The sequence below is a fragment of the Phycodurus eques genome, chromosome 15, assembly GCF_024500275.1.
Source record: "Phycodurus eques isolate BA_2022a chromosome 15, UOR_Pequ_1.1, whole genome shotgun sequence".
Classification (NCBI taxonomy): Eukaryota; Metazoa; Chordata; class Actinopteri; order Syngnathiformes; family Syngnathidae; genus Phycodurus; species Phycodurus eques.
The window spans coordinates 14,633,954-14,660,417 of NC_084539.1; the positions used below are offsets into that span (position 1 = coordinate 14,633,954).

The following is a 26,464-nucleotide window of genomic DNA, read 5'->3' on the forward strand; positions in this document are numbered from 1 at the left end:
TGATTGGTTCAAAGGTTACGTCTTCGTCATCCGATTGGTTCAACGGTTACGTGCCGCCTCCACTGATCCAGGAAGTAGCCGTCAATTCTTTGTAGGTGGTGTGAGGTGCGCCATAGTTTCCTTTTCTAGGAGCCAAACCTGTTGCTGTGTTCCCGCGTGTTTTGGGCTGTCAACAATGGCTCTATTCCGTTCGTGTTGTCGCCTCTTGGTTTTTGTCGGAGTTGCCGTCCTTGCCGTATTGCTGCTGAGACACTGGCTGGTCACCAAGCAGTACATTTTCAACCACGACGACATCGCCAAACTGGCCAAACAGTACGCGGGTGAGTTCGAACTTTGGAAATGGAACGCACGCCAAGATACACATGGATTGTTGTCACATGTCGCAAACGCGTTCAACCAGCGCTGCCACAATTTGCACGCTTTGTCTTCCGTGCTCATTGCTCATGTCTGTCTACTCGTAGGGCAGGACCACGAGCAGGCCTATTCAAAACTGGTGGTCGAGCTCAGGAAGAGGTAACGGGAGTTTACAACTACTGTTAATACTTCAAAGGACTGTGTTTATATTTGGGTGATGAGATACATTCACACAAGCTAATAAGCCCTAAGCAAGACCGCTACAAAAATGCAAAACATTAAATATTTGCTTATTGTCGTAGCTTTTTGTTTGCATAAGTGTAAAACTAGCGTGTCATACATACTGAGTGTTGGTTCTAATATTGGTTACCTTATGCAACTACACGAAAGGGGGAATTTATAAATAACTCAGTGCGCTACAGTGCAATTCTACACCACTGCAAAGTATACCAAAAAACAAACAAACAAATCTGAGCGTTATTGTCCCCGTAAAGCATTCACTTGTGCATAATTCTGTGGTAAATGTTTGATTACAATACAGATACAATGTTCTGCTCATTGGAGTAATACATACTTATGTAACAAATAAGTCGCTCCCATCTCAGCTCCCCTATTTAGGTGTGTTAGTGCAGTGTTTCCCAACCTTTATTGAGCCAAGGCACCAATTTTACATTAGTCTCAAAGGCACACCACCAAAAAACAATTAAAAATAACGATGACCGCTTCTCAATTTACTCACAATTGACTTAGTGTGAAATCTGAGCCTGTTTAAATGAATGCAAAGTCATGACTGATTCTATTGTAGGAATAGCAAGAAGTGGATACACTGGTTTATTGCACCTTCTGTCACCTAATAGAAGAGCTTTTAATTGTTCTCCATTCCACTATACATCGCTGGCATAGCTAGATGAACAATGATATAGTTGTAATTCCAATGAAGTTGGGACGTTGTGTTAAACATAAATAAAAACAGAATACAATGATTTGCAAATCATGTTCAACCTATAGTTAATTGAATACACAACAAAGACAAGATATTTAATGTTCAAACTGATAAACTTGATTGTTTTTAGCAAATAATCCTTAACTTGGAATTTTATGGCTGCAACATGTTCCAAAAAAGATGGGACAGGGTAATGTTTACCACTGTTACATCACCTTTTCTTTTAACAACATTCAATAAATGGGTGTTTCTGATAAATGGCTTTTGCTTTGCATAGTAGAGTTTCAAGTTCCACTTACAGATGTAGAGCCGAACTGTATTTACTGACATTGGTTTTCTGAAGTGTTCCTGAGCCCATGTGGTGATATCATTTACACATTGATGTCGGCTTTTGATGCAGTGCCGCCTGAGGGATCGAAGGTCACGGGCATTCAATGTTGGTTTTCGGCCTTGCTGCTTACATGCAGTGATTTCTCCAGATTCTCTGAACCTTTTGATGATATTATGGACCGTAGATGATGAAATCCCTAAATTCCTTGCAATTGTACGTTGAGGAACATTGTCCTTAAACTGTTCGACTATTTTCCTCACACACTTGCTCACAAAGTGGTGAACCTCTCCCCATCTTTGCTTGTGAATGACTGAGCAATTCAGGGTAGCTCCTTTTATACCCAATCATGGCACCCACCTGTTCCCAATTAGCCTGTTCACCTGTGGGATGTTCCAATCAAGTGTTTGATGAGCATTCCTCAACTTCCTAAGTCTTTTTTGCCACCTGTCCCAGCTTTTTTGGAACGTGTTGCAGCCATACAATTCTAAGTTAACGATTATTTGCTAAAACAATAACGTTTATCAGTTTGAACATTAAATATCTTGTCTTTGTCGTGTATTCAATTAAATATAGGTTGAACATGATTTGCAAATCATAGTATTCTGTTTTTATTTGTTTGACACAACGTCCAAACTTCATTGGAATTGGGGTTGTAATGAATGATGATTTTGGGGCAAATTAAGTGAAATTGGATAATTTCCCACATTACCTTGGAACGAATGTGTTACTGTTTGCAGATAATTACACATGCATTAGTGCAAAGTGAAGTTCAAGAAAGGAAGCTTCATGTTGTGTTGCACATTTAAAATCTAGCTAATCAAATGTAAACTAATTTAGGTATCCCGGCCACATCCTGCCAGATGAAGACCTGGAGTGGGTTTTTCTGAGGGCTGGAGGCTTCATGGGTTCCATATGTGTTCTCCATGCCTCCCTCACAGAATATGTGATACTCTTTGGTACTGGAATAGATACATCAGGACACTCAGGTAAGGGCAGAGGGAGGTCTGTGTATATCACCTTCTGAACTGTGTGAAATGGATTATGTTTACTTTGTCTTGGTCAATCATTCATTCATTCATTCACTACCACTTTTCCGAGGTCAGGTCGCGGGGGCAGCAGCGTAAGCAGAGAAACCCCGACTTCCCTCTCCTCAGCCAAGTTGTCCAGCTCTTCTGGGGGGATCCTGAAGCGTTCCCAGACCAGCTTGGAGACATAGTCTCTCCAGCGTGTCCTGGGTCGTCCCCTGGCCTCCTCATGATGGGACGTGCCCTGAACACCTCACCAGTAGGCATCATAATCAGATGTCCGAGCCACCTCACCTCCTGTCGTACTCAGAGGAGCAGCGGCTCGAGTCTGAGCCCCACCCGGATGATTGAGCTTCTCACCCTATCTCTAAGGGAGAGTCCACACACCCTGCGGAAGAAACTCATTTTGGCCGCTTGTATCCACGATCTTGTTCTTTCGGTCACAACCCACAGCTCGTGACCATAGGTGAGGGTAGGAAGGTAGATCGACCGGTAAATCGAAAGCTTCACCCTTGACCTCAGCTCCTTCACCACCACAGATCAATATAGAGCCTGCATCACTGCAGACGCTGCACCGATCCCGCTCCATTCTTCCCTCACTCGTGGACAAAACCATGAGATACCTTAACTCCTCTACTTGGGGCAGGAACTCATTCCTGACCTGGAGAGGGCACTCCACTCTTTCCCTCCTGAATCTGAGATTCGACTTCCAGACAGACCGTCCTCTCCAGCAACCCCCAAATAGACCTTGGCTTAGGAGTGTGATCCCTCTCGTAGGAACACACCCCCCTTCTTAAAAAAGAGGGACCACCACCCCGGTTTGCCAATCCAGAGGCACTGTGGACCAGCTTGTCAACCAGGACAGCCCCACATCTAGAGGCTTTAAGAACTCCAGACGGACCCCGGGGTCTTGCCACCAAGCAGCTTTTTTTTTTTTTTTTTTTTTTTTTATATAACTACCTCGGTGACTTTAGCCCCAGAGATAGGAGAGCCCGTTTCAGAGTCCCCACACACTGCTTCCTCATAGGAAGGCATGTCGATAGAATTGAGAAGGTCTTCAAAGTATTTGGTCCACCAACTCAAAACGTCACGAGACAGTCAGCAGCGCCCCACCCCCACTATAGACAGTGTTGATGGTGCACTGCTTTCCCTTCGTGAGACACCGAATGGTGCAGCAGAATTTCTCCACAGCCGTCTTGAGTGTCCAAGACATGCAGCCGAAAGTCCGATGTAAACTGAATGCATTCAAAGTAGAAACAGACAAATTTTAGCCAATTGGATCTTTTGTTGATTTTTGGAGTGATTGATTTGTGAAAACAGTTTGATCGCTCTCACCCTTTCTTTCTCTGTTTCTGTAGGTCGTTACTGGGCTGACATTTCTGACACCCTTGTCTCTGGTACCTTCAGAAGGTGGAAGGAGGGAAGTACAAAGAATGAACTTTTCTATCCTGGTATGCATATATCCATATTTGTACTGTTTTTCTTTTAATTATGTTTATTTACTAAAGTACTACGAAAAAACTACCATGTCTTTGTTTGAGGCAGGGGTTTGGTTTTATTAGCTCCATTAATGCAACTTTTGAGCAATTTTACAGTGTATTTACATTTGCTCTTCTCAAATGCATGATAATAAATAATATACATTGTAATAAAGCGTTTCTTTTCATTCACATTGCTTCTATAATGGATATTCCCAAAACATGTTAAACATAAAACAATTTTCACAAAGTGCTTCTATAATGGAAATTCCCAAAACATGTTAAATAAACATAATAAAATGTTCACTTTGTGGACACGTGATTTATTTTCTTATCTTAGTTTAATAAAAGTGCCAAAGCGGCAAAGTTGGTGCAAGACAAAAAAAAAATTCTTTTTTTACTTTATACTGTGCTGTATTGTCATGAAAAAGTAATTCTGCTGGTATTTTGTTTGACAGTATCATGAAAAAAATTGCATAAAAACCTTGATAATAATGACTGACCTTATATAACACACATAACACAGGTGACACAGTCATGCACCAGATGGGTGAGGCTGCAGGGGTCCAGTGGACTGCCGGGACATGGATGGTTGAGTACGGCCGAGGTTTCATCCCGTCCACGCTGGCTATAGCTCTGGCCGACACTCTGTTCTGCACCCAGGACTTTGTCACCTTGTTTCAGACTTTCAAAGTCTACGGAAAATCGATGCTGTTGGAGATGGGAACAATGCTCGCTGACGCCGGAGTGTTCTAAAGGCAAAGTGGTGACACTTTCTGACGCCTGCACTGGAACAGTGACATCACAAGCTGCTGATGTGCTGTTTTGTTATCGATGTCTGACATGGAGTAAATTCTTGCCAGATGATTGATTCTTTTTACCGTAAATGAAAGAACATCCTTGAATATGCTTAAGTTGAGAATCCAGTAAAATGTAACTGCATCAACACGAATACTGGACTTTAAAAAATGTAGCCACTCCCTTCTATGTTAATCTTACACTAACAGGCTCCTTGCAGTCTTACACTACAAGAGCATTCCTTTTAAAGCTGCCTAAGCAGACAATGAAGCCTTTTGGTGCTAACCAAAGAAAATTGTCTTAGGATGTGGTTTTAAGAAATGAGGGTCAAAATCTTCCAAGTACTGAATGTGACATTGTTCTGACGGTAAAGCATTACCCATTCTGTTATAAAAGATACCTTATGGTTGGTGGTTGATCATCCTGTTTCTTGACTGTTGCTTAAGCACTGCTGGCATGTTACTTTCTCTAATGATACTATGTTGCGATTTTCTGTGAATATTTAGTTGTTGTATTTTGTCTACAACCTTGCTTAACAAATTACAATTGAAAACCAGCCACAGTTCTCAGAACACATCTCATTTTTGTATCTTAAATGTATGTGTCAGTTATTTTTTTTCTACCGCAACCTCTAAATTTCATATCAGTGACATTTTGTAACTGAGTAAATTCTGAGTAACTCACTTTCTTAACGTATCACACTGTATGGTTCTTGTCTTGAAGGAATGAAAAATACTTAACCTTAAATGTTGGTGAGCACATATGCAAATTATGAGAAGAAATAAACATTTTATAAAATATTAAACTTGTGGCTTATTATTACTATGTATGCAATGATTAAATCGAGATCTGTGTCTTGTAACTAATTTTTGTCTCAATAACCCTATCTAGTTAAATGTCAATAACTGGGAACAAATCCACGGTTTTTTTTTGGGGGGGGGGGGGGGGGGTTGTACACAATGTAATGAGATAAATTGCAGGATTCATCAGTGCGTGTGTTTATTGTTGTTTTAGACTGCAGTTATGTACACCTTAACACAGCCTAGAGGAACATAAAATCATTGCAAAATGCAACCCTTACTGCAATAATCACATTGTTCAATTAAAACTTCACTGACAATGTCCATCAAAATTGAGCATTGTTTGTTTTATTTTGTTTCCACTTGTATTTGGGCACATCTCTTATGCTAATGATATGTTGGATTTGAGGTTAAATACGATGATCCACGGATTAAATACAGTGTATCAGTGAAGCTACTAGACTCAAGTAACTAGAGCTTCCGCATTCACCCAATTGTGTCTAATAGTAATTTAGAAAACATATAAAAAATTATGCATTATGCTATTATAAATAAACGCAGAAAAAAACATCCTTATTTCAGCCATGCTCTGGGTACACTTTCACGTATAGAATATAAACAGATTGTAAACTCTTTACACTAACGACAGGCATGTATATATGTATATAACCTAACCCTGAATATAAGATGACGCAAAACACAATTAACGCCAGTTGCTTTGGAGCAATGGACGGCGTGGATGAATACGTTAAAGACGATTTTTAAATTGGTCAATTGATCATTTCCATTTTCAGGAGCAAATTTGGCAACCAACTACTCACAAATAATGAGGAAGAATGTATACGGCAAGTCCCGAGGGACAAACCACAGAGCCTATTCACGCCGATCTTCTCCCAAATACAAGACTCGGACAGACGCCTGACAGTGACTGTATTCAAGCAGCAATGGAGCAGATATACAATAGTAGGAAGCACGCACATCAAGCTCGAGAGGCGGTAAGTCAATACTCACTCTTGTTCATATCTCTTCTCGTAGGCCAAGTTCTTGTTTGACTTATGCTAACACTGTTAGCACGCTTGCTATATGCCTTCAAAACGATGAACACTACTATTCTCAAAACTCAATGGGGCTAAGCTATATTCTTCCACTGCCTTATTTATTGTATTTTTTTTCCTTCTGTAGCTTAAGATAGTTAATGGATTGGGTGAGAGTAGTAAGTACTTCACGTTTTCTTGGTGTGCACTGGTTGCCTAGTTACCCTGTTGGAGTGATCGTAATTTATGGTAGTTTGTTGCCCTCTATTGGAGAAAAGTGTCGGTGCAAAAGGGAAAACCGTGCAATACTTTAGATCACGTTTTGGTTGTGCCCTCCATAGCAACACTACACACACTCACACAAACACACGCACACACAAATAAAAAAATAAACTGAAGAGAACCTAGTTGTAATCATTTTGGCTTAATTAAATCTCAGCGTGCTTGCGTTTTATGTAAAGGATTAAATTGTTAAATTATTTAAAATGTGTTACCTTCTGGCCTTCCTTGAGACAAAATAATCTATGGTTTCCTATCTGCTCCACGACTGTGGCTGATTATTATGATGCTGAGGCGCAGTTAAACGTTACTTGGACATGTTTGACCTCAAGTGGATTTTTATTAACTTGAAATTTGTAACACCATCGCTTCTACTGAGGGCGATGACACATGGGCCATTGCCAAGACCTAACAATGCTTTTGAGCTGCAGATAATGCACATGCCAAAAACCACCACCAATTGATCAAATGGCTTGTGACTGAGAGAATGTTACTGTTACATTTTTTTATTTGGACAAATTGTAGATGAAAATGAGCTTATTAATCAAGTGCAGAATTCTCTCACACAGTTTTTAATAATTTGTCATTTTTCTACTCCTTTCTCATTGCCCTATTTATTAGGATGATCTGAGGATTGAGATGAGGAAAAAGGCTCTTCTTATCCTCATCTATCAACACCTAATGGGACAAGGGTCAGTATTTATAGTATATATAGTATAGTACAGTATATAATACATACATAGTTTAGTATACTCTGTTAACATTTATTTAAACTCACAGAGCAAGTGTACAGCACAAAAAGCAAAAGGAGCAATTGATAGTGAAATGTGTCTACCCGACAGCTATGTGGCCACAGCAGCGGCCTTGGAACAGGAGATGAATGGAGGATTGAAGAAGTTTGAGGTGTGCGAAAATGTCGATTTGGAAATGGTGTTAATGGAGTACGAGAGTTATCAATACGTCAAGTTCCAGAAGTATCCCAAACTTATTAAGAAAGTGGTAGAATCAGGTGACACAATTTAACAGAAGCGCCTCAAATCTTGATACAATCCAATTGTGTTTAACTGGGGTCATCATGTCTTTTCAGTCCTCTGTCAAGGTGAAAACAGAAATACAAGAAGTGGTGGAAATAAGAGGTGAGCGCAAGTTGCTTTCTCCAGGATCAATACAATTGCAGGACCTCAAAAAATAAAAGTAGCACAAATGCAAAGATCATTTTGGATTATTTGATTTTATGTGTGTCTTTTTGTGTGTGTGCCACGCCTGTCCACTTGCTGCTATGAAACTGATATTCCCTCCTGGTGGAATAATTACATCTTATTCTATTCTATTTTGAATTTAAAAAAAAGACATCCCATTGCCACCATTTCTCTGCTAGGGCTGCCAGTTCAGCTGTGAAGCCTCTCCCTAAAATCCAGCTTCCAAACCTTGGTGGAGAATCAAGAGGGAATGCTACCGCTCCTTTGCAATCATATGTATGGAATTCATCTATCATTTAAATTCCATTATAACAGGATGATTAATTTTGAATGATTTTTTTTTTTTTTTATTCACCAGAGCGATGATTTATTCGGTCTCAGTGTTTGCCCCATTGCTTCTGCACAAGCTGGAGGAGGATCTGTGACCAACAAGGTGCTCATCATAGCTTATTTATGACTTGTTTTTATTTGTGCAGGGGAGATTTAAATAAAGATTATCAGTTTCACTTGTGACCTAGTAGAGCCGTTTGTTATTTTGTATAAAGGCATTTACTTATTTGAATTGACTACAAATCTGGCAATTAATTGGGGCGTGGCATCTTTGAGCGGAGGCCACTATTTGTGGAAATATCCAATATTGTTTCTGACTTTGTCTCTATCTAAAGCAGAACAAGTATTCTTCAGATTGCAAATCCATTTATCTCCAGATATTCATATACTTTGACCTGGATGTGTACTAATTCCTGTGCACACATTGTGTTGCAGGTCCAGATGCCTAACAGCTCAGATGGTAAAGGAGACAGCGAGCAGGAGGTAATTCTCAATTCCCACAGTAACTAATTGTAATACAGTACAGGGGGTCCTTGGTTTATGACGAATTCTGTTCCTACGGCTGTGACGTTACCTGATAGTCTATCACTAACCTATGCTAATGCAATAGTAGACTCAAAGCAACTTTTATAAATATTCGTTGGAAAAGTACAATTACGGCAGTAACTAAACTTCACAAAAACATTAACCTGCATACAGGAGACACAACTGCCACATTTAGGCCAGTCAGACCACCTCTCTCTGTTCCTCCCCCCTACATAAACCCCCTCAGAAGGAAAAGTCCACTTCTGACCAGAACCATCATCACTTGGCCAGTGGCTCTGCTTGATTTAGAGGACTGTTTCTTTGAACACCAGGACCTGGCGGAACACACAGACACTGTCCTAGCCAACATGCAGTATATTTGTACAACCCTTAATCACAAATGTGTCTCAAAAGGGCTTCACAGGCCCATAGTTGACAAAGATTTGGGGCATCCACTGGTCCAAACCCTCCAAGACAGCTTCTTCCCACAAGTCATCACTGTACTGACTCACACTACCACACCAAAACTCATTCCATATTGCTGCTTCTTGCACATTCAAATATATCATTGACTCTGCTGCTACTGCACTCCTAATCAGAATCAGAATCAGAATAATCTTTATTTGCCAAGTATGTCCAAAACACACAAGGAATTTGTCTCCGGTAGTTGGAGCCGCTCTAGTAGTAGTGTCTTACTGGCATTTCTGCTCTATAATTTAGTATTGTTTGATGTAGTGTTTATATTATTATTTTTTAAATTCTATTTTTACTTTTCATTCATGAAAACACGAACCTGGATTCGCACTCCAATATCAGTGTATCTGCCCATACAATGACAATTTCTCCTTGTGCAGCGTGCTGACGTAATAGCACACCTGACACTAGTTCCTTGCACACCGTTCGTAACCTTGAATCATCTTATGTTGGTACCACCATGAAGTGAAACCCCCTGTATTGTCCATTTCCTATGCAATTATTTTAGGTGTAATAGTTGGGTGACGTCACAACGGCATGTGCTGATGTTCCCTGCAATTATTTTGGGCCAGGAAAAACTTCATCTATTCATTTTTTGTTTTTGTAACTTGTACTTCATGCTTACTGTGTGTATGCTTCCCAGAATACTAGCTACCCTGGTCTAGTGATCACAATGTATGATAGTTACACTTGCCAACAATCAAATCTAACGACGAGGCATAAAGTTGTAGCTCCCTCAAAAATGGTGTGTAAATGCTCAGAGATGCTGTCATCAAGTCAAATTGTTCAAGAAAGAACCTAATTGAGGGTTTTAATACTATTTGCATAGCAGAATATATACAAATCTTCAGATACCGGCATCCACATATTCCTCCTAGTGACTATGTGTAACATAAGGATGAAAAGGCGTTCATTGTGAGCCATTGCTTCTTTGTTCTTGATGCTTCAAAAGTCAGAAATTTCAGAACCAATACAGTTAGTTTTGGCTCCCAAAAAGAAATTAAGCCACATAATTTGTTCTTTGGTGCTAATACTTGCCTCTTACAGTCCCAAAATAATGATAACAATGCCACAAAGTATTGCTCCTCTTCTAAGTTTAATGTTGTGCTGCCGTGTAGGAGCGACTGCTGAAGCCCCTCAGTGGTTTTTCAGGAATGAGCGGCGACATGACAGAATTCGCCACAATCATCAATAAGGTGCCACACACACACACACACACACACCCCTACACACACACACGCACACACATGCGCACACTCAATCTAATCGCTCTACTGTATATAAGATTCTCCCCCAGTGATGGCCTAAATATTTTTTCTTTTCTTTTCAAGAGGGGAAGTAAAAATAAACACCGGAGATCATGTGATTGCACAAGTGTGCACACCCTCTTATATCGGTCTGTGTTCAGAATTACCCAATCACATTCAAACTCATGAATGGGACCTGCCGCCATTTAAAGTGCCTCTGATTAATCCCCAAAAAAAGTCCAGATGTTCTAGTAGGCTTTTCCTGACATTTATGGTTTGGTTTCTTACAGAGGCCTGAAGGTGTTGTGCTAACACTGACTGCTCTTAGGAACTGTTCATAATTGTGTCCTCCCTCTCTAGCCCCAAAGCCTGATACTGCCACCACCATGCTTTACAATAGGTGTAGTGTTCTTTTGGTGATGAGCAGTGTTATGTTTGTGCCAAACACACCTTTTGGAATTACAGTACTCTATGGCCAAAAAGCCGCGGTTTCACTGGACCATAACAAAACCTCCCAGACTCATGCGGAAAAAATGTGCTGACTACTATTTTACGTGGGTTTGAATCTGAGTGGTTTATTCTGAACACAGCTCCATTACTAGATATAAGTGGGGTAGCACACATGTGCAACCACATTGTTTAAGTTTTTGGGGTTTTTTTTGTACTTCCCCTCTCTCAGGAAGATTTGAAACAATTAAATTAAGTTGTATAGGTTACAGGCCACAGTAATGCTGGAAAAAGTTTTAAAATTATTTCTCTTGGTCTAATGTTTTAATGTCACTTAAACATGGATGTGTATATATACAGTACTTTTATATCCACTGTGTATGTGATTCCGCTATAACAAATGCTGTCCACTAGAGTGCAGCAAAAACCTTTGTCAAGAATGAATTGATAGGCCGTATTAATGAAGGCTTAAGTTCTATCTGCTTCCCTTATGGAATGTTTGACGCGAAAGGACACCTCTTCATGCTTAATGGCACCATGGGCGTCTGTCTGTTTCTCGTTGATCGCTTCCACACGCATCACTCATTTGTGTGTGTGTGTGTGTGTGTGTGCGTGCGCGTGTCCCTTTAAAGGACATCTATTTGCACAACCCCAACGTGAGGTGGGAGGACATCATTGGCCTGGAGGATGCAAAGCGATTAGTCAAGGAGGCCGTCGTCTATCCCATTAAGGTGTGCCCACTGCTATTTCAGCACCGCTCGCCCTTCTTCGATTCTGAATATATCTCCTTTAAAGGCCTGAGAGAGGAGGGGGTCACGCCAGTCCGTTAGGCTGACATTAAATCTATATGTGGGATACTATTGCAACATGTGCATAAATGGATAGGGGCAGACTTCATGTGGAATTTCTATATACACATATCCAGATGTCATGACTCTGACGCTTCTGATGGATGTGATGCCATCAAATCAGGTCGTCTGCATCCTCTTGACATTTACACACCGAGATGAGAACTGATGCGTCTATCTGCTTCCCTGCAACTCTCCTCTTATTGAATAATGTCCCGCCACCACATTCTGTCTCCATTACTATTCATTCTTTAGGATATAAGGTCACTTTGGTGATTCCACACAGCCTGTTTGTCACCTCCGAATCATACTAACCTATGTATGTATTTGTTAGTGACCCCCCCCCCCCCCCAATATAATAGGAATATCACTGGCCTTTGCATATGCTCGATTGTGACGCACATAGAAAGTTCTCCCAAATGTTTTTCCTAATTATTAAGCCTTTTTTTTTTTTTCTAACGTTATACTCCTGCTTGTCACAGTATCCCCAGCTCTTTACAGGACTCCTTTCTCCGTGGAAGGGCTTGTTACTCTATGGCCCCCCAGGTAAAAAAAACAAACAAACAAAAAACACTCTTTCACTAAAATATTAACATTGGAGGAAATCCTTGATGTTGACCTTTGGACTCCTGCTCACAGGTACATGAGGTTTGGAAAATTCAAAGAATTTTCAAAGTTGGAAACTTTCCATGCAGAAAAGTACAAGTGAATGCCAATTTACCATTTAATGGGAAATAAACCAGGAATTTACAGTGGTTGACTCTTAAAAAGGAACTTAAATAGTTATGTTCAAATTAAGAGCCTTCGATCGCTTGATTTTTTTTAAAAATTTAATTTGTGTTTCAAGCCAAAATTTTAAAAAAGGAGCAAGTAAGGTACTTTTAAAGTAAGTATTTTTCTATTTTGCATGGATGTCTTGTTTATGACAGAACAAACGTTTTGCTTGGATATGATACTTTTCCAATAAATTACCCTCAATTATCAGTTAATTCCCCTGGAAAGCTTCCAATTTGGAATCTTCCAAAATTCCCTATTCTAACTTCCCATGGAAATTTACCATCACAGGTACAGGTAAGACCCTGCTGGCCAAGGCGGTGGCTACTGAGTGTAAGACAACCTTCTTCAACATATCAGCATCAAGCATAGTGAGAAAGTGGAGAGGAGACTCCGAAAAACTGGTCAGGGTATGTGAATCTTCAACGGGCATCGGTCACAACATTAGGTACATCTGCGCAATCTGATCAGTTCTAATACAAGAGTTCTTTCAAATATTTCCCTTTTCCAAAGACAATTGTACTCAAAAAGGTACACATTCAATTTGTGGTTGTTTGCAAAGCTGTAGAATTGCACTGCAACTGCATTTTCTAAAATATATATATATATATATATATATATATATATATATATATTAGAGACAACAGGCAGCATAGGGACATCGCAGTTCTGATATTCGTGGTTTGAATGTCAGAGTTTGCATCTTTGCTCATGTGGGTTTTTCCTGTGTATTCTGGCTTTCCCACATTTTTTTTTATTGGGCCAAAAAAAAAATAAGACAGCAACATGTGTTTTAATAACACAGAATAAAGAGACAGAATACAGAGACAAACAATAGAAGACAGCAATGAGTTCAGCAATAAAGCAGGATACATAGACAAAACAAAGATAAAATACATGGATAATAATAGTAATGAAACCAATCATAATTAGTTGTGAAATATTAATCATATTAATTAATCGCCAAATTACTTAACCTGACGGGTCTGTACATTTTTTTTAGATGGATGTATCATGTGGATTATGAATGCTTGTGTGTTTATGAATGTGTTCATCCCACATTCTAATAACATTGGTATGTTAGGTTCATTAGACTAAAATGTCCATAGGTATGAATATGTTTGATCGACCAATCCATGGTGTACTCTTGTCTCTCAACAATTGGTCCAGAAAATGGATGAATGGTAACAGTTCTCAGTGTCATACAGTAGAATTCTACACTAAAGCACACGATACCCACTATAACATCCATCCATCCATCCATCCATTTTCTGAGCCGCTTCTCCTCACTCGGGTCGCGGGCGTGCTGGAGCCTATCCCAGCTATCATCGGGCAGGAGGCGGGGTACACCCTGAACTGGTTGCCAGCCAATCACAGGGCACATATAACCAAACAACCATTCGCACTCACATTCACACCTACGGGCAATTTAGAGTCTCCAATTCACACATGTTTTTGGGATGTGGGAGGAAACCGGAGTGCCCGGAAAAAACCCACGCAGGCACGGGGAGAACATGCAAACTCCACACAGGCGGGGCCGGGGATTGAACCCCTCAGAACTGTGAGGCTGACGCTCTAACCAGTCGACCACCGTGCCGCCCCCACTATAACAATAATTAAAAAAATATATATTTAAAAAACTCTCCGGCAGTGTCAATCAAAATTGAACATTACATTTGTAAAGTTAGAATATTTAATAGAGCTCTTGTATTGGAGCTCATATTTTGCAGGTCTGACATTTCAATTGAGTCCAACATGAATATGAGCTGTTTTATGTCACTGTTCAATGTAAAACCTTTTTTCTTTATTTATTTTTTTTGTTTACAGGTTCTGTTCGAGTTGGCCCGGTACCACGCCCCCTCCACCATCTTCTTGGATGAGGTGGATTCAATGATGGGCCAGAGAGGAAGCAGCATAGTGTAAGCTGAAGCACAAAGTGTTCTTATTTACATATCTTAATGTACGGTACGACTTTCATCTTGTTCTCAGTGTCTGCCTGGCATCAACCTGAGCAGTTTTATATAACTGCATCTTCAAAATACTAGTAATTAAGGCTGTGTGATCTGGCCTTAAAAATTAAAAATAAAAATTATTTATCCCCCCCCGCACCCTCTTTTGCCTGGAAAAAAAGCAGAACTCTTTTTTTTTTTACTCTTCTGGGATTTACTTTATTTCTCCTGATTGCAAACAAGCTTTGAAACACTTTTTTTTCCAGGACTTTGATTTCTTAAGAAACTTAGAAACCTATCTGACTATCCGAGTGGAGTTTGGCCAAGTGCTGGGTTAAATCCTGATCAGGGGAAAATAAAAAATGTACTGCAATGACATGAAATGGTATTTTCAATAAGTGGACCATAATGGGTTTCCATGGAAGTCACCTGAACCATTGACTGTATTATAACAATAATTGTACAATCTTTTTTTATTTGTACTTGTTTATGACCATTACATTCAATTATATAAAAACATATTTTAACATCCTAATAATTTGACATATACAATACCCTTTATAGGACTTTTTGTCATAGAACCACTATTGAGGTTTGCTCTCAAGGTATATAGATACTGAATAATGAAATATTACTCTTGTACTGTTGTACCGTTCTAAATGGTGTGCGTGTTTTCAGAGGAGAGCACGAGAGCAGTCGCAGGTTAAAAGCAGAGCTGCTGGTCCAGATGGACGGAGTGGCGAAATCAGATGAGCTGATTTTTGTACTGGCAGCCTCCAATCTGCCTTGGTAATTATCACTGATTACATGCAAACTTTATAGTCCTATTATGTTCACAAACTGACACAGATGCTGAGGTATGTTTACTCTTCCTCATCATATAAGGAATTTTGATAGAGAGAAGGAATTTCCTTCTACAGTGTGCTTGAAAATGTTTCCAAATCATCAGTCCTGTTTCCAAGTGCAATAAAGGCACACTAGTGAGAGAATATCAAAGAGTCCTTGTAGATTAAAATAATTTATTCAGGGGGCATTTATTTAAATAATTTAAAACAGGTATCTTAACACATTTGTGACATGCTTTTATCAAAATACCCTTTTCACTTTTTTCGAACCGTGCTGAAATTGGTGTGTTTTGGGGCAGTGGTACTATCCTGAGTAAATGAGCCACTGCTCACCCAGCCCCCCTACTGCAGCGTGTCCTTCACAAGTACAGCTTTGCGTTACCATGAAAAGTGAATCCTTTCATGTCGTGCAGTTAAAAAACAAAATATTCCTCACGAATTTGTTTGTACTTTGGAAAAATTCAAAATGACTTACACATTTTCGGACAAAGGAGGCTAAATATTTACTCAGTTGTGTAATTTCACACTGGATGGGTGGGCAGGCACTCGAGACAACCAACTATTTGTATACGAGGAAATATTAAAGTCACTTTTCCATCGTACCGTCATTTCTCCTGTATAATATTCTCGAGTATGCGCAACCCCCAAAATTAACCCCTCCAAAAAAAATACAAAAAATTAAAATTCAGGAAACACTTTTGCTGCTATCCAAATGCTCAAACATGAAGTACTTTTGAAATAGGACTCTGTTCATCACCCTCACTCTTTGTTGGCTGTATGAGATCAATAGGGATCTTTCTAGACCTAGAAGACAACAATGATGACGGAACAACCATTGTTTTTCTCTGTGAGCCTCACATTTGAAAACATCCCTCCTTCAGGGAACTGGACCAAGGCCTGTTAAGAAGACTAGAAAAGAGGATTCTGGTTGGTCTTCCTCCTGCACCAGCCCGTCAGGCCATGATCGCTCATTGGCTGCCTCCTAACTCCACAGGAGAGTTGCAACTAAAAGCTGAGCTTGACTATCAACTTCTGGCAAATGTAAGTTGGTCCATCTTTGCTCTATTACGTAGTTGAGCTTCTCGAAAGAGTCCATCAAATTGTGCATTTGTTCGACAGGAGATGAAGGGCTACTCTGGCTCTGATATCAGACTGGTATGTAAAGAGGCTGCAATGAGACAAGCCCGCAAAATCTTTGAGGCTCTGGAATCAAATCAGGCTGGTAGGATCAGACAAGGTCCGTTCAAAGACATCCACAGTTACACACATCCTGCATACCTTAATAGGACATTCTGTAGAGTCACATGTACACTTTAGTTGTGCTACCGCAATAGTCAGTTTTGTGTAATAACTAATTACATGTAATGAGATTATGCAATTTAATTACAAAATGTATGTAATTGTAATCTATTACATTAGTGTGAGAAAATGTGTAATTAAATTAGGGACAGGTGCCAGGTGTTGACTGAGGCTTTAATCCTTCTGCAGGAGACACAGGCATGCTGGACGTGCAGCTCGAAACTGTGACAACACAGGACTTCCTGGAAGTCTTGGCACATACCAAACCGTCGGTCAGCGGCGTGATGGACAAACACACAGCCTGGGAAAAAGATTTTGAATCCGTCTGATCGACCTCTTCATTCACTCAAAGTTACTGGACATGTTTGGCCTGGTTCATAGACATTTTACTTGGTGTGTTTTTTAACATTAACTTCCAATTAGAAAGCAGTGTTTACATTTAAAAAGGCAAACCATTTCTCAGAAAGCAGTCATTAAATAATATTGGGACAACTTTTTTATTTATGCACCATTATAACTAAAGATGGTGAACAGATGAATAGCTATATAGTTATGTACATGATGACAAGGTTCCACTCATCAACCAACTGCCTTACGCCAAGCGATGTTATAGTAGGTTCTTAAGGATGTGTTCAACAGCGTCTGGAAAAGTATCGCACGTCAGGTGAGGAGGAGGGTTGGTTTTATTCTCGTCTCCTTGCCTGTATTTACCTGGGAGATGACACCAGAGGTCACGTAACTTCAGGTGAATTACACAGAGGGCCATGGAATATAACTTCAATGGAAAAGGTTCATCTCACCAGTTCGGACCAGAATCCCTAACATTCCTGCACTCTGAGCTCCTCCTACATCATCTCTGGCATCCTGCGAGAGCACAAAGCAAATTTACAGTAAACCACCTGTGAAATGGAAGGTGGGATTGAAAGTTGAATTCAATGAAGTTAGCTGAAGTGAGTACACTTACATCGCCTATCATGACTGCTTCATCTGGACGACACCCCAAATCAGCCAGAGCCTACATGCACAAAAAAAGTCTTACACCTACATTTTAATATGATCCAATATGAGATCTATTGAAAATGGCTGCCTTTAACACCTAAATCAAATAAAGATTACATTATAAACAGTATGATGGAGTGGCAGTGACAAAACTACGCACAATTTGTAAAAGCTTCAAGAGAATGTTGGGAAAACAACCTGTGTGAAAAACGTTTTTTCAGGCTTTCCCACCACAGTAGCTTTACAGTCTGTGGCATACTCCAGTCCAGTTACGAAGGGCCCGGGGCCGAGGGCCAAACCATCTTTCCTTTTATAGTAGCGAGCCTTATGGATTGCGAAAAGAGGCGCACCATCCAGAATCAGTCTAAGAGACAAATCAGAGTACTTTAAAATAAGGCGATTACGGTTCACCAGCCTTTATCAAACCAAGCCATTAGAAAAATCTCATAGCTCACCACTGACAACAAAGCTACAAAAAGTACTGTATACCAAAATCATCTCAATTCACAAATTTACATGGTGTGAAATCTGGGCCTGTTCAGTTGAACACAAAGCTAATATTGCATAATAATCCAGGTTCATTGTATCTCCTGCCATCTAGTGCAAAAGCATTTATTCTGCCCAGTACTAACATAGATACTGTATATGTTGTAGTAAATAAGTCATTTTCAGATCAATTAAGTGAAATTAGATCATTTCCCATAGAACGCCTGATCTTGGTTTGGAATCACTGGAACGGAAAACTAATTTAGCACCAGGCACATCCTAAAGACAATAATCACCTGAAAGCCTTGTTCATAGTTTGGTAGTCAAAGTGATCAGGAGCGAGCCCGATGACAACAGCATTTGGTTCGGATGTGTTGATACCTGCGAAGTGAATCAAAACATTGACCTTCAGGGTGACCATTTGTAAATTTTTTTTTTTTTACTGTAAAACTACTGCTAAATAAGTGAAATCAAAATTATTACAAGCAATACCCAAGGAGGAAAAATAAATGTTTTGTTTTTTTTCATGTACAGTTTTATTTTCAGATGTGTACCTATGAAATCTTCCAGAGCGCTGTCCTCCACTAGGAGCAACGGTCTGTATTTTGTCTTCTCTAGGAGGCTCCTCGCGGCGCTCAGTGATGTGAAAATCTCTTTTTCCTGTATGACAGAAATTGCAACATCAGATAAGACTACAGTCATTAAGTAAATGTTATTCAGCATCAAGTCACAGAAGTTCTATCAAAGCACTTTTATTTATTGAGCAGGTCAAGAACCACACTCTATACATTACGTAGTGTATATTGCAAATGGTGACAGAGGCAAGGAGAAACTCCCTTGAAGGAAGAAACCTCAAACAGAACCCAGGCTCTGTGGGGTAACCGTCAGCCTTAGCTGGTTGGTTTGAGATGGAGAGAAAGAGTAGAGTGACAGACGGATTGAGAGAAAACAGGCTAGAGGTTAAGCAGCCAGGGGAGGGATGCCAACAATGGGCACAACAATAGCCCTATCAACAGCAATAGTCCCATAATGACAGCAATGACGATGATACTGATCCGCTCCCTAAATCACATTATCGTCAAATTAGAGAACCGACAACGTAGATACAGCTAAATTTACAAAGATTGACTCAGGGAGAAATGCATAAGAAGTTTAAAGTCCATATATAGTAAATGTTTGATTTTGTAAAGAAAAATACAGCCGATGCTATTTTGTGAACAGCCTAATAATATCCATCCATTGTCTGTACCGCTTATCCTCACTAGGGTATTTTTTTTATTTTTTATAACAATACATAATGAACCAACAACACACTTGATACACACTTCTTAATTTTTCCCAATGACGTGTATGCGGAAATAAAAGCTATTATACAGATTTTGGCCTTTACTAACTTTTAAGTATATTGCTGTTTTTCTGAATACAACTGTGATATGTCACAACAGAATTACTGTTTATTTTTACCTGGAGGTCAAAATTGAGCCGTTGCAGCCTTTCCAGCAAGTTCTTCTTACTCTCTTTGGTTGTGTTGGTTACAAACTTGACGGCAACAGACACCTGCCGTAACCTGACAACATCCAAACACAAAACATTGAGTGATGCCCTGGTCCTGATTCAAGATAGCGGCCCCCCCAAACCTCCCCACCTGGAGAGGGCATCCTGTGCCCCGGGCACTGCTGTGTCCTCTATGTGCAGAGTTCCACTCAGGTCAATGAGGACGGCCTTCAGAGCGCGTCTGCTTGCCATTCTTGACAACTGCACGGGAGAATACGAGACCATGACACAGGGAGGGGGCAGCCTAGCCTTAACTAATACTGTATATATCGACAATACAGTACACCAATGGTGGGCAAAGTATGGCCCGTAGGCCACATACAGCCTGCTCCTTTCTTATCTGGCTCACCGAGCATTTACATTATCAAGAGTCCTCTAAAAAAGGTTAGATCTATTTGTTCTATGGTATTCATATATCTGCTTAAATAATTTGTTAATGTTGTTACCTTTGTCAATAATGAAAGGAAAACATATACAACATATATGTACATACACAACTTTTGTATTTTATTAAATAATTGTGAATTAATTATAAATAACTGACCCTAGTAGGGATAAGCGGTATGGAAAATGGATCGATGGATATATATTATTTTTAAAAATATAAATTTATGTTCAACTATTTTACATATATAGCCATACCTTGACGTTTTTCCAAGTTATGAGCCGTTGCTTAGTACATTTTTTTGCTTTGTGCTGTGAGGCAAATTTTTAGTTACGAATGAGATTCAGACACACCGCCGCTCAAGTGAACCGGAAAAAAAAAAAAAAAAAAACAGTCACTGATGCATGTTTTGTAGGGTCAAACAGTAAAACGCGTCCTTACAAAATGAAAACACTCATAAGGCGCATGGAGGACAAACCAACACTAAATTTGCCGCAAGCTAAATGGCCAACCTGAGCTGGAGTCACAGCCCCTGATGCCACTTAATAGGCAACACCCCTTAAAGGCACATACCAAAACACGAACACTACAGCATGTGTGTGACTATCATCTGAATTACATTACATAAAACCAATTTATCTCTTTACATTCTGTTTTAATTTTGTTTTTATATGTATATTTTTCAAAACAGTATTTTTCTTTATTGAAAAGCAGTAACATATTTACATCAATCATCAAAAGACACACAGACTGTGTACTTTATATTATTCTAAGTAAAAGAAATTAACCAATAGAAAATGTAATAATCCTTAATGTTTAATGGGCTCATTTCCATCTGGTTTCTATCCTTTCATAAAAGCTACTTGGCCTTCAGTCTGGGTATGATTTGTTAAACTGATAAACAAAAATAAAGTCCACAGTAAATGGAGGTTTGGACATGTTTTTAAAGCTGCCTGAATCATTTATTCTTTTTAATATAATATAATCATAATTCACTCCAGAATTGGAAAAATGGATCAGATTACTGCTTTATTCAAACCTAAATCAGGAAGGGATTATTGACCAGTTTGTCTTTAAAATATATGGTGTCCTGCCTAGAATGCAGATTTGTGAGAGGGGCCGGGGTAATTTATTGGAAGTAAATTGTGATCCCCTATTATTATTTAGACATGTTTGGATTTTTGTCATGTAGTTATCAGTTTGGGGGACTTACTTAAACAGCTGATGCGTCCCGTATTTATAATTTGGATTTAGCTCAGTTTAGAACTGGAATCCAAGCGTGTGTGTGTGTGTGTGCGTGTGTGTCTGTGGCTGTGTTTTGAGGAGGAAATTACATTTTGCGTTGAACTTAACAATTCAACACGCTTTTCCTTTATTGTTAATCATTTCATCAGTTTGTTTTATTGTGAATGATTAAAAAAAAAAAACTATTACTGTTTTGTCTGTATAGACATTTTAATAATGACTGAGCCTCCCCACTTTGCCAGGTTTGTGAGGGATTTCCTGAACAAAGTTTCCTGATTGATGCATTGGTCAAAGGAGTATAGACTGTGGGCTCCCCTGACCTCAAACCTTGTGACTCTTTTTCTGTGGTGCTATATCAAAAGCAATGTGTATATCACTAAGTTCCATGACCTTCCACAGCCTGAGGAAAGAATCTGCACAGCCGACCACGAGGTCAAGACATGCTACAAAACGTCTAAGATGCCAATATCCAAAGGTAGCTGAAGTTTTAGTTTTTGTTTGTATTTTGTCTTGTTGGTTGTACATACAGGTATATTAGTATGAGTGAATACTGCTGCTGAGTTTATTTTCCCTCATGTGATAATAAAGTAAATATCCATGCAAAATAATCAGGATAAGTGTCATGTAGTGTAGGCATGTGACAGTGGTAGTTTGCAGCGGTTTAGAGCTGCACTCAATCTACCTGGAATGTTTCTAATACTTGGGTTACCTACCTACCTTCAGCTACAAATCATGGTCTTAATTCATTTTTACAATCATTGTAAAAATCCTAACCCTAATAACGAAGTAATTTACGATAGTTATTCTAAATGATTGGAGATGTTTTCGTGACGACACGCAGTTATAAAAAGCATACATTAACATATGTTAGAGCAGAGAAAATTGTTAAAAACGTTTAGTTTGCTAACCTTTGAAAAAAACTGCTCCTGCTTCCGGGTCAAGTCTTCTTCGTTGATGTTCTGTAGGTAACGTTTCTGCTCGGTGCTGCCCCCTCTGTTCAATGTGCAATATTATGTACCACCATTTGTATATACTGTGTATATACAAATATGTATATATATATATAATTTGTTTTTTAAATAATTTTACTTCATTTCCACCACATTTCTGGCCCGTAGTCATTTAAGAGGGTTATCTCTTATCACTTAATCACTCATTCTTACAATGATAGAAAAAAAAACCATGTACCCCATTCCTCTAACAACTAACAGACGTATCGCATTAATGGCTCGTTGAGGGTAGATTTATTACGGTATTAGCAAAAGGCTAAACCTTGTCGTGACATGATGCCAGTAAGCACTGTGGCAAATCCTCTTTTCATGTTACCCCTTCATAGTGAATACATGTTTTTCAGTTGTTTTTTGTGTATATATTTTTTTGCATCTCACATTAGATATGAAAAACATGTTAAAGATGTATCTGTCTGAAGGGTGTTTTGAGAGGACCCCATCCCAAAATATATTAAGCATCTATTTGGGTTTCAATCCCTTTATATTTTATTTTATCTTAAATCTATACCTGTTTGGGGAAAATTCAATTTACTTTATTAAAGCTTAAACTGTTTTGTTCTGTTTTTAACTTTGGTAGTTTCTTAGGTTTACGGGATATGTCAGAGAAGTTTGAGGTGTCACAAGATATATGTAAAATCCAAACTTTTCCCCTTTGTAAGCCGTCGGGTATCCTACACTTCTGGAAGGATTTGAGATCCTTCGTCATCACGCCATCTTAATGTCGTCCACGTCTTCAAAACCTTTTCAAATCCTCCCCTAGGACCCACTTGAGCTTGGGAAAGAGGTGGGGGACATCATATGATTGGAGGTTACTCCCGCACAGCAATGTTCTTCTCAGCCAGGAAGTGTCAGATGCTCTGGGCTTTGTGATCAGACACATTTGTCCTGCCACAACTCTCACCTTTTCTCACATACTGGAAGAAGCAAACGCCACAGGATCTTTGTAGACGTGCTGGTCGATAGTCTAACCCATAATGAAGTGGAAAACTAGTAGTTTGGGCTTGAAATATAAATTTTCAGACAGACCTCATATATTATAAACAGGCATAGTTTCAGACTGTCCACCAACCTTTTCACAAGTCTATTCAGAAAAGGCATTAATGAATGTATCAACATAATGTATACGCCACTTCATCATTAATAAAGTTGAGTTGATTTATATTTTTGCATCATTTATTTGGAATATCAAATTTTTTTTAAATTGATTTAAATCATGCAAACTAAACACCAGATTCCAAGCTGTGAAGTGCAAATATGCACGCAAATATGGCCTGTGATCACTGACAGATATTATTGTAAAACCAAAGCTCAATGCAGCCTAATCACAGATTAAATTGACATTCGCAGGGAACATCCCTCTGATCAACATATGCTTTCAATTCTAGCAGAGCCGCATTTACTCACTCTCATTATTTCAGGATCAAATTTTGTTAATAATAACATTTGCTGAGATCAACAGGGCAGGAGATGGTGATAATTCACAGCATATGGGGATTATTAGAGAAGTGGAGCAGCAGGGGGTAGATGAGTGGAGCAAGAGAACTGTCAACATTTATTATACAGAGGTGGAAAGATGAAAGGGAAACATTTTTGTATTGGATTATAACAATAATAGCTCAACATCAAGAGGAACAAAACACACAAATGCGAAATTTTTTTCAGACATTTGGCACATTTGAGAAGCAAATCAACAGTTGCAACATGACTTGCAGTAACAAGCATCTCCACGGTGGCAGTGTAAAAAAATTATATGACAAATCCATTTATCTATACTGCATTTCCTCATTCAACCTGGACTGGTTGGTTGCCAGTCAATCGCTGGGCACACATCAACAATCATTCACACCTAAGGACAATTAAAAGTGTTCAATTAAACAGAAATACATGATTTTGGAATGTGGGAGGAAGCCGGACTACCCGGAGAAAATCCACACAAGCACAGGGAGAACATACAAACTTCACACAGGAAAGCCGGCGGTGAAAGTCGAGTGCCGAACCTCAAACTGTGAGGCAGACATACTAACCATTCGGCTACCGTTATGCACTATGACATTAAAACATTAAATTACAGTATTTAGAAAAGATTTAGCTCGACTGAAGGAATCAGTGTTTTAAAAAAACAAAAAACAAACAAAAGAAATAGGACACAACACTGCTTCCACCCGAACGACTACTGCGCGTGTGTGTGTGACAGAAATGTTCCTTGGTCCTCCAGCTTGAGTTTGATACTTGATCTTGCTGACCGGTCATCACCCAAAAAGCAACAGCAGGACAATGGAAGCTGAATTCACTATTATAAGAGGCACTAGAACAACAAACATGTAAAACATATTTAACTCAAAGTCACAGGTTCAAAAAGGCATCATTTATATAAATATATATAAATTAGAAAATGATAGAAATGTATTTCATTTGCTAAATCTAAAAGGTGAACCAGTATCCAGATTTATCAAACAGAAAGAAAGCACTTTTCCAAATGTTTAAATGTCTAAATTCATTATTAAAAATGTTTCTTATGCAATATTCTCATTTCTTGACATGGTGATCTGTCGGCTGTAAGACACACTTATTTATATAAAAAAATAATAACTAAAAAAAAAAAAGAAAAAGAGAGAAACAAATATGGAGTGAATCGATATAATATTAAGTTTTACTTTTTTAATTGAATGACTGAAAATTACGTAGCTTTTCAAAAATATTCTAATTCATCGAGAGGCACCTGTATATACTGTAAATCTTTGTGCGTGTCAAGTGGATGTATGGAACTGACCTCTCATGATAGTTCGCACTGAGCGGATGAGATTGAGGACCTGGGCTTTGATTCCCGGGTCATCTCCAAAACCTGAGACGCCCTGGTCGACACCTGATCCAACTAGAGAGAGACAGATTTAAATGCATTGAGATGATACGTTACACGAGGCAGGAGCCAGCAGTGAGCTATGACACAGGTATCTCTTGCACTCATGAGATCCAATACAAGAGCTGACTTCACAGAGATAATCCTCAGTTATAGGGAGGTATAAACTCAACAATGCATACGTATGTGTCGGTAACAGGAGTATAGAACTCCAAATTTTGGTTAAGTGTAAAAGCTGCGGATAAGTGCAAAACATTAGAAGCAATTCTCAGAAAGATGCATTGCAGTTTTACACCACTGTCATTGACAGTCTGTCAACTACAACCAAAATAACAAAACTACCAGACCCAGGCAAAAGAGCATTATGTACAGATCACACATTTTAAGAACGCTTTTGTGGGCTTGTTGTGTGTCGTAATAAAAGCCAATCAATCGCCCTCTTCGTATGTGTACAGTATTTCAAATAAAACCAAAAAGTATATTTTCCCTCATTGGAGATGGCCAGCACTAGTGTGTCATTCATTTCTAGCCATCGCGACATCCAATTCAAATACGATGACCTCAAGGACGACTAAACACTTACTTTTGCTGAGGAACCTTTCTTCGTGCAACACAGCGATGGCATTTGTGCACAGAATTGCGGTCTGGATGAGCGAATAGAGTGTAAACGCCATGCTGGAAACTTCTTTTCTTCTCTTGTCTTCAGCCACTCCTATTGAAGGAGGCAGGGCGTCGTAAATGAGCAGATGATGACGTACAAACGAGAAGTGTCGTAAATTACACATCGTCTACGTAAACCTCATACTCCTGGCAAAAAAAAAAAACTATTAAAAAAAACGTCTAAGTGGATGCTCAGTGGGGTTCAACGTTTCATATTATTGTGCCCTTTCCCAAAAAAATAAATAAATACAATAATAATAATAATTTCATATTGGGTCTGTGTGTGTCA

The 26,464-nt window shown here is 39.2% G+C and overlaps 4 protein-coding genes across 4 annotated transcripts; 2 read left to right on the forward strand and 2 right to left on the reverse strand.

The window, feature by feature from the left end:
• Positions 1 to 54: 54 nt before the first annotated feature.
• Positions 55 to 5,724, forward strand: sigmar1 (sigma non-opioid intracellular receptor 1). Its single transcript, XM_061698036.1, has 5 exons — positions 55 to 320; positions 462 to 513; positions 2,466 to 2,614; positions 4,012 to 4,104; positions 4,658 to 5,724. The coding sequence occupies exons 1-5, from the start codon at positions 176 to 178 to the stop codon at positions 4,885 to 4,887; spliced, it is 669 nt and encodes a 222-aa protein (XP_061554020.1). The 5' UTR covers positions 55 to 175; the 3' UTR covers positions 4,888 to 5,724.
• Positions 5,725 to 6,592: 868 nt separating this feature from the next.
• katnal2 (katanin p60 subunit A-like 2) lies at positions 6,593 to 19,797 on the forward strand. The gene is made up of 16 exons (XM_061699364.1): positions 6,593 to 6,724; positions 7,664 to 7,734; positions 7,885 to 8,051; positions 8,130 to 8,178; positions 8,421 to 8,517; positions 8,600 to 8,674; positions 9,007 to 9,054; positions 10,689 to 10,766; positions 11,897 to 11,995; positions 12,595 to 12,658; positions 13,178 to 13,296; positions 14,714 to 14,805; positions 15,514 to 15,624; positions 16,562 to 16,721; positions 16,800 to 16,917; positions 17,169 to 19,797. The coding sequence occupies exons 1-16, from the start codon at positions 6,674 to 6,676 to the stop codon at positions 17,306 to 17,308; spliced, it is 1,539 nt and encodes a 512-aa protein (XP_061555348.1). The 5' UTR covers positions 6,593 to 6,673; the 3' UTR covers positions 17,309 to 19,797.
• On the reverse strand, positions 17,470 to 22,592 carry hdhd2 (haloacid dehalogenase-like hydrolase domain containing 2). The gene is made up of 9 exons (XM_061699365.1): positions 22,557 to 22,592; positions 20,110 to 20,219; positions 19,929 to 20,031; positions 19,019 to 19,124; positions 18,761 to 18,845; positions 18,177 to 18,342; positions 17,944 to 17,994; positions 17,780 to 17,843; positions 17,470 to 17,690 (listed from the first exon to the last, which is right to left on the reverse strand). The coding sequence occupies exons 2-9, from the start codon at positions 20,208 to 20,210 to the stop codon at positions 17,587 to 17,589; spliced, it is 780 nt and encodes a 259-aa protein (XP_061555349.1). The 5' UTR covers positions 20,211 to 20,219; positions 22,557 to 22,592; the 3' UTR covers positions 17,470 to 17,586.
• Positions 22,593 to 24,191: 1,599 nt separating this feature from the next.
• On the reverse strand, positions 24,192 to 26,238 carry ier3ip1 (immediate early response 3 interacting protein 1). Its single transcript, XM_061698791.1, has 3 exons — positions 26,099 to 26,238; positions 25,429 to 25,530; positions 24,192 to 24,963 (listed from the first exon to the last, which is right to left on the reverse strand). Exons 1-3 carry the CDS (start codon positions 26,187 to 26,189, stop codon positions 24,908 to 24,910), a joined length of 249 nt encoding a protein of 82 aa, XP_061554775.1. The 5' UTR covers positions 26,190 to 26,238; the 3' UTR covers positions 24,192 to 24,907.
• Between the last annotated feature and the right edge of the window lie 226 nt (positions 26,239 to 26,464).

What these genes read in the sequence shown, in the direction of transcription:
- sigmar1 (XM_061698036.1), top strand. Translation starts at nt 176, where the DNA reads ATGGCTCTATTCCGTTCGTGTTGTCGCCTCTTGGTTTTTGTCGGAGTT. An exon ending in ACTGGCCAAACAGTACGCGG is followed by an intron (nt 321 to 461) that starts GTGAGTTCGAAC and finishes GTCTACTCGTAG; the next exon opens with GGCAGGACCACGAGCAGGCC. An exon ending in GAATGAACTTTTCTATCCTG is followed by an intron (nt 4,105 to 4,657) that starts GTATGCATATAT and finishes CACATAACACAG; the next exon opens with GTGACACAGTCATGCACCAG.
- katnal2 (XM_061699364.1), top strand. Translation starts at nt 6,674, where the DNA reads ATGGAGCAGATATACAATAGTAGGAAGCACGCACATCAAGCTCGAGAG. An exon ending in CAACACCTAATGGGACAAGG is followed by an intron (nt 7,735 to 7,884) that starts GTCAGTATTTAT and finishes TCTACCCGACAG; the next exon opens with CTATGTGGCCACAGCAGCGG. An exon ending in TAAGAAAGTGGTAGAATCAG is followed by an intron (nt 8,052 to 8,129) that starts GTGACACAATTT and finishes ATGTCTTTTCAG; the next exon opens with TCCTCTGTCAAGGTGAAAAC.
- hdhd2 (XM_061699365.1), bottom strand. Translation starts at nt 20,210, where the DNA reads ATGGCAAGCAGACGCGCTCTGAAGGCCGTCCTCATTGACCTGAGTGGA. An exon ending in GCACAGGATGCCCTCTCCAG is followed by an intron (nt 20,032 to 20,109) that starts GTGGGGAGGTTT and finishes GGATGTTGTCAG; the next exon opens with GTTACGGCAGGTGTCTGTTG. An exon ending in AGGGATTCTGGTCCGAACTG is followed by an intron (nt 17,691 to 17,779) that starts GTGAGATGAACC and finishes GTCATCTCCCAG; the next exon opens with GTAAATACAGGCAAGGAGAC.
- ier3ip1 (XM_061698791.1), bottom strand. Translation starts at nt 26,189, where the DNA reads ATGGCGTTTACACTCTATTCGCTCATCCAGACCGCAATTCTGTGCACA. An exon ending in AGAAAGGTTCCTCAGCAAAA is followed by an intron (nt 25,531 to 26,098) that starts GTAAGTGTTTAG and finishes GTCTCTCTCTAG; the next exon opens with TTGGATCAGGTGTCGACCAG. An exon ending in AGTGCGAACTATCATGAGAG is followed by an intron (nt 24,964 to 25,428) that starts GTCAGTTCCATA and finishes TTGTTGTTCTAG; the next exon opens with TGCCTCTTATAATAGTGAAT.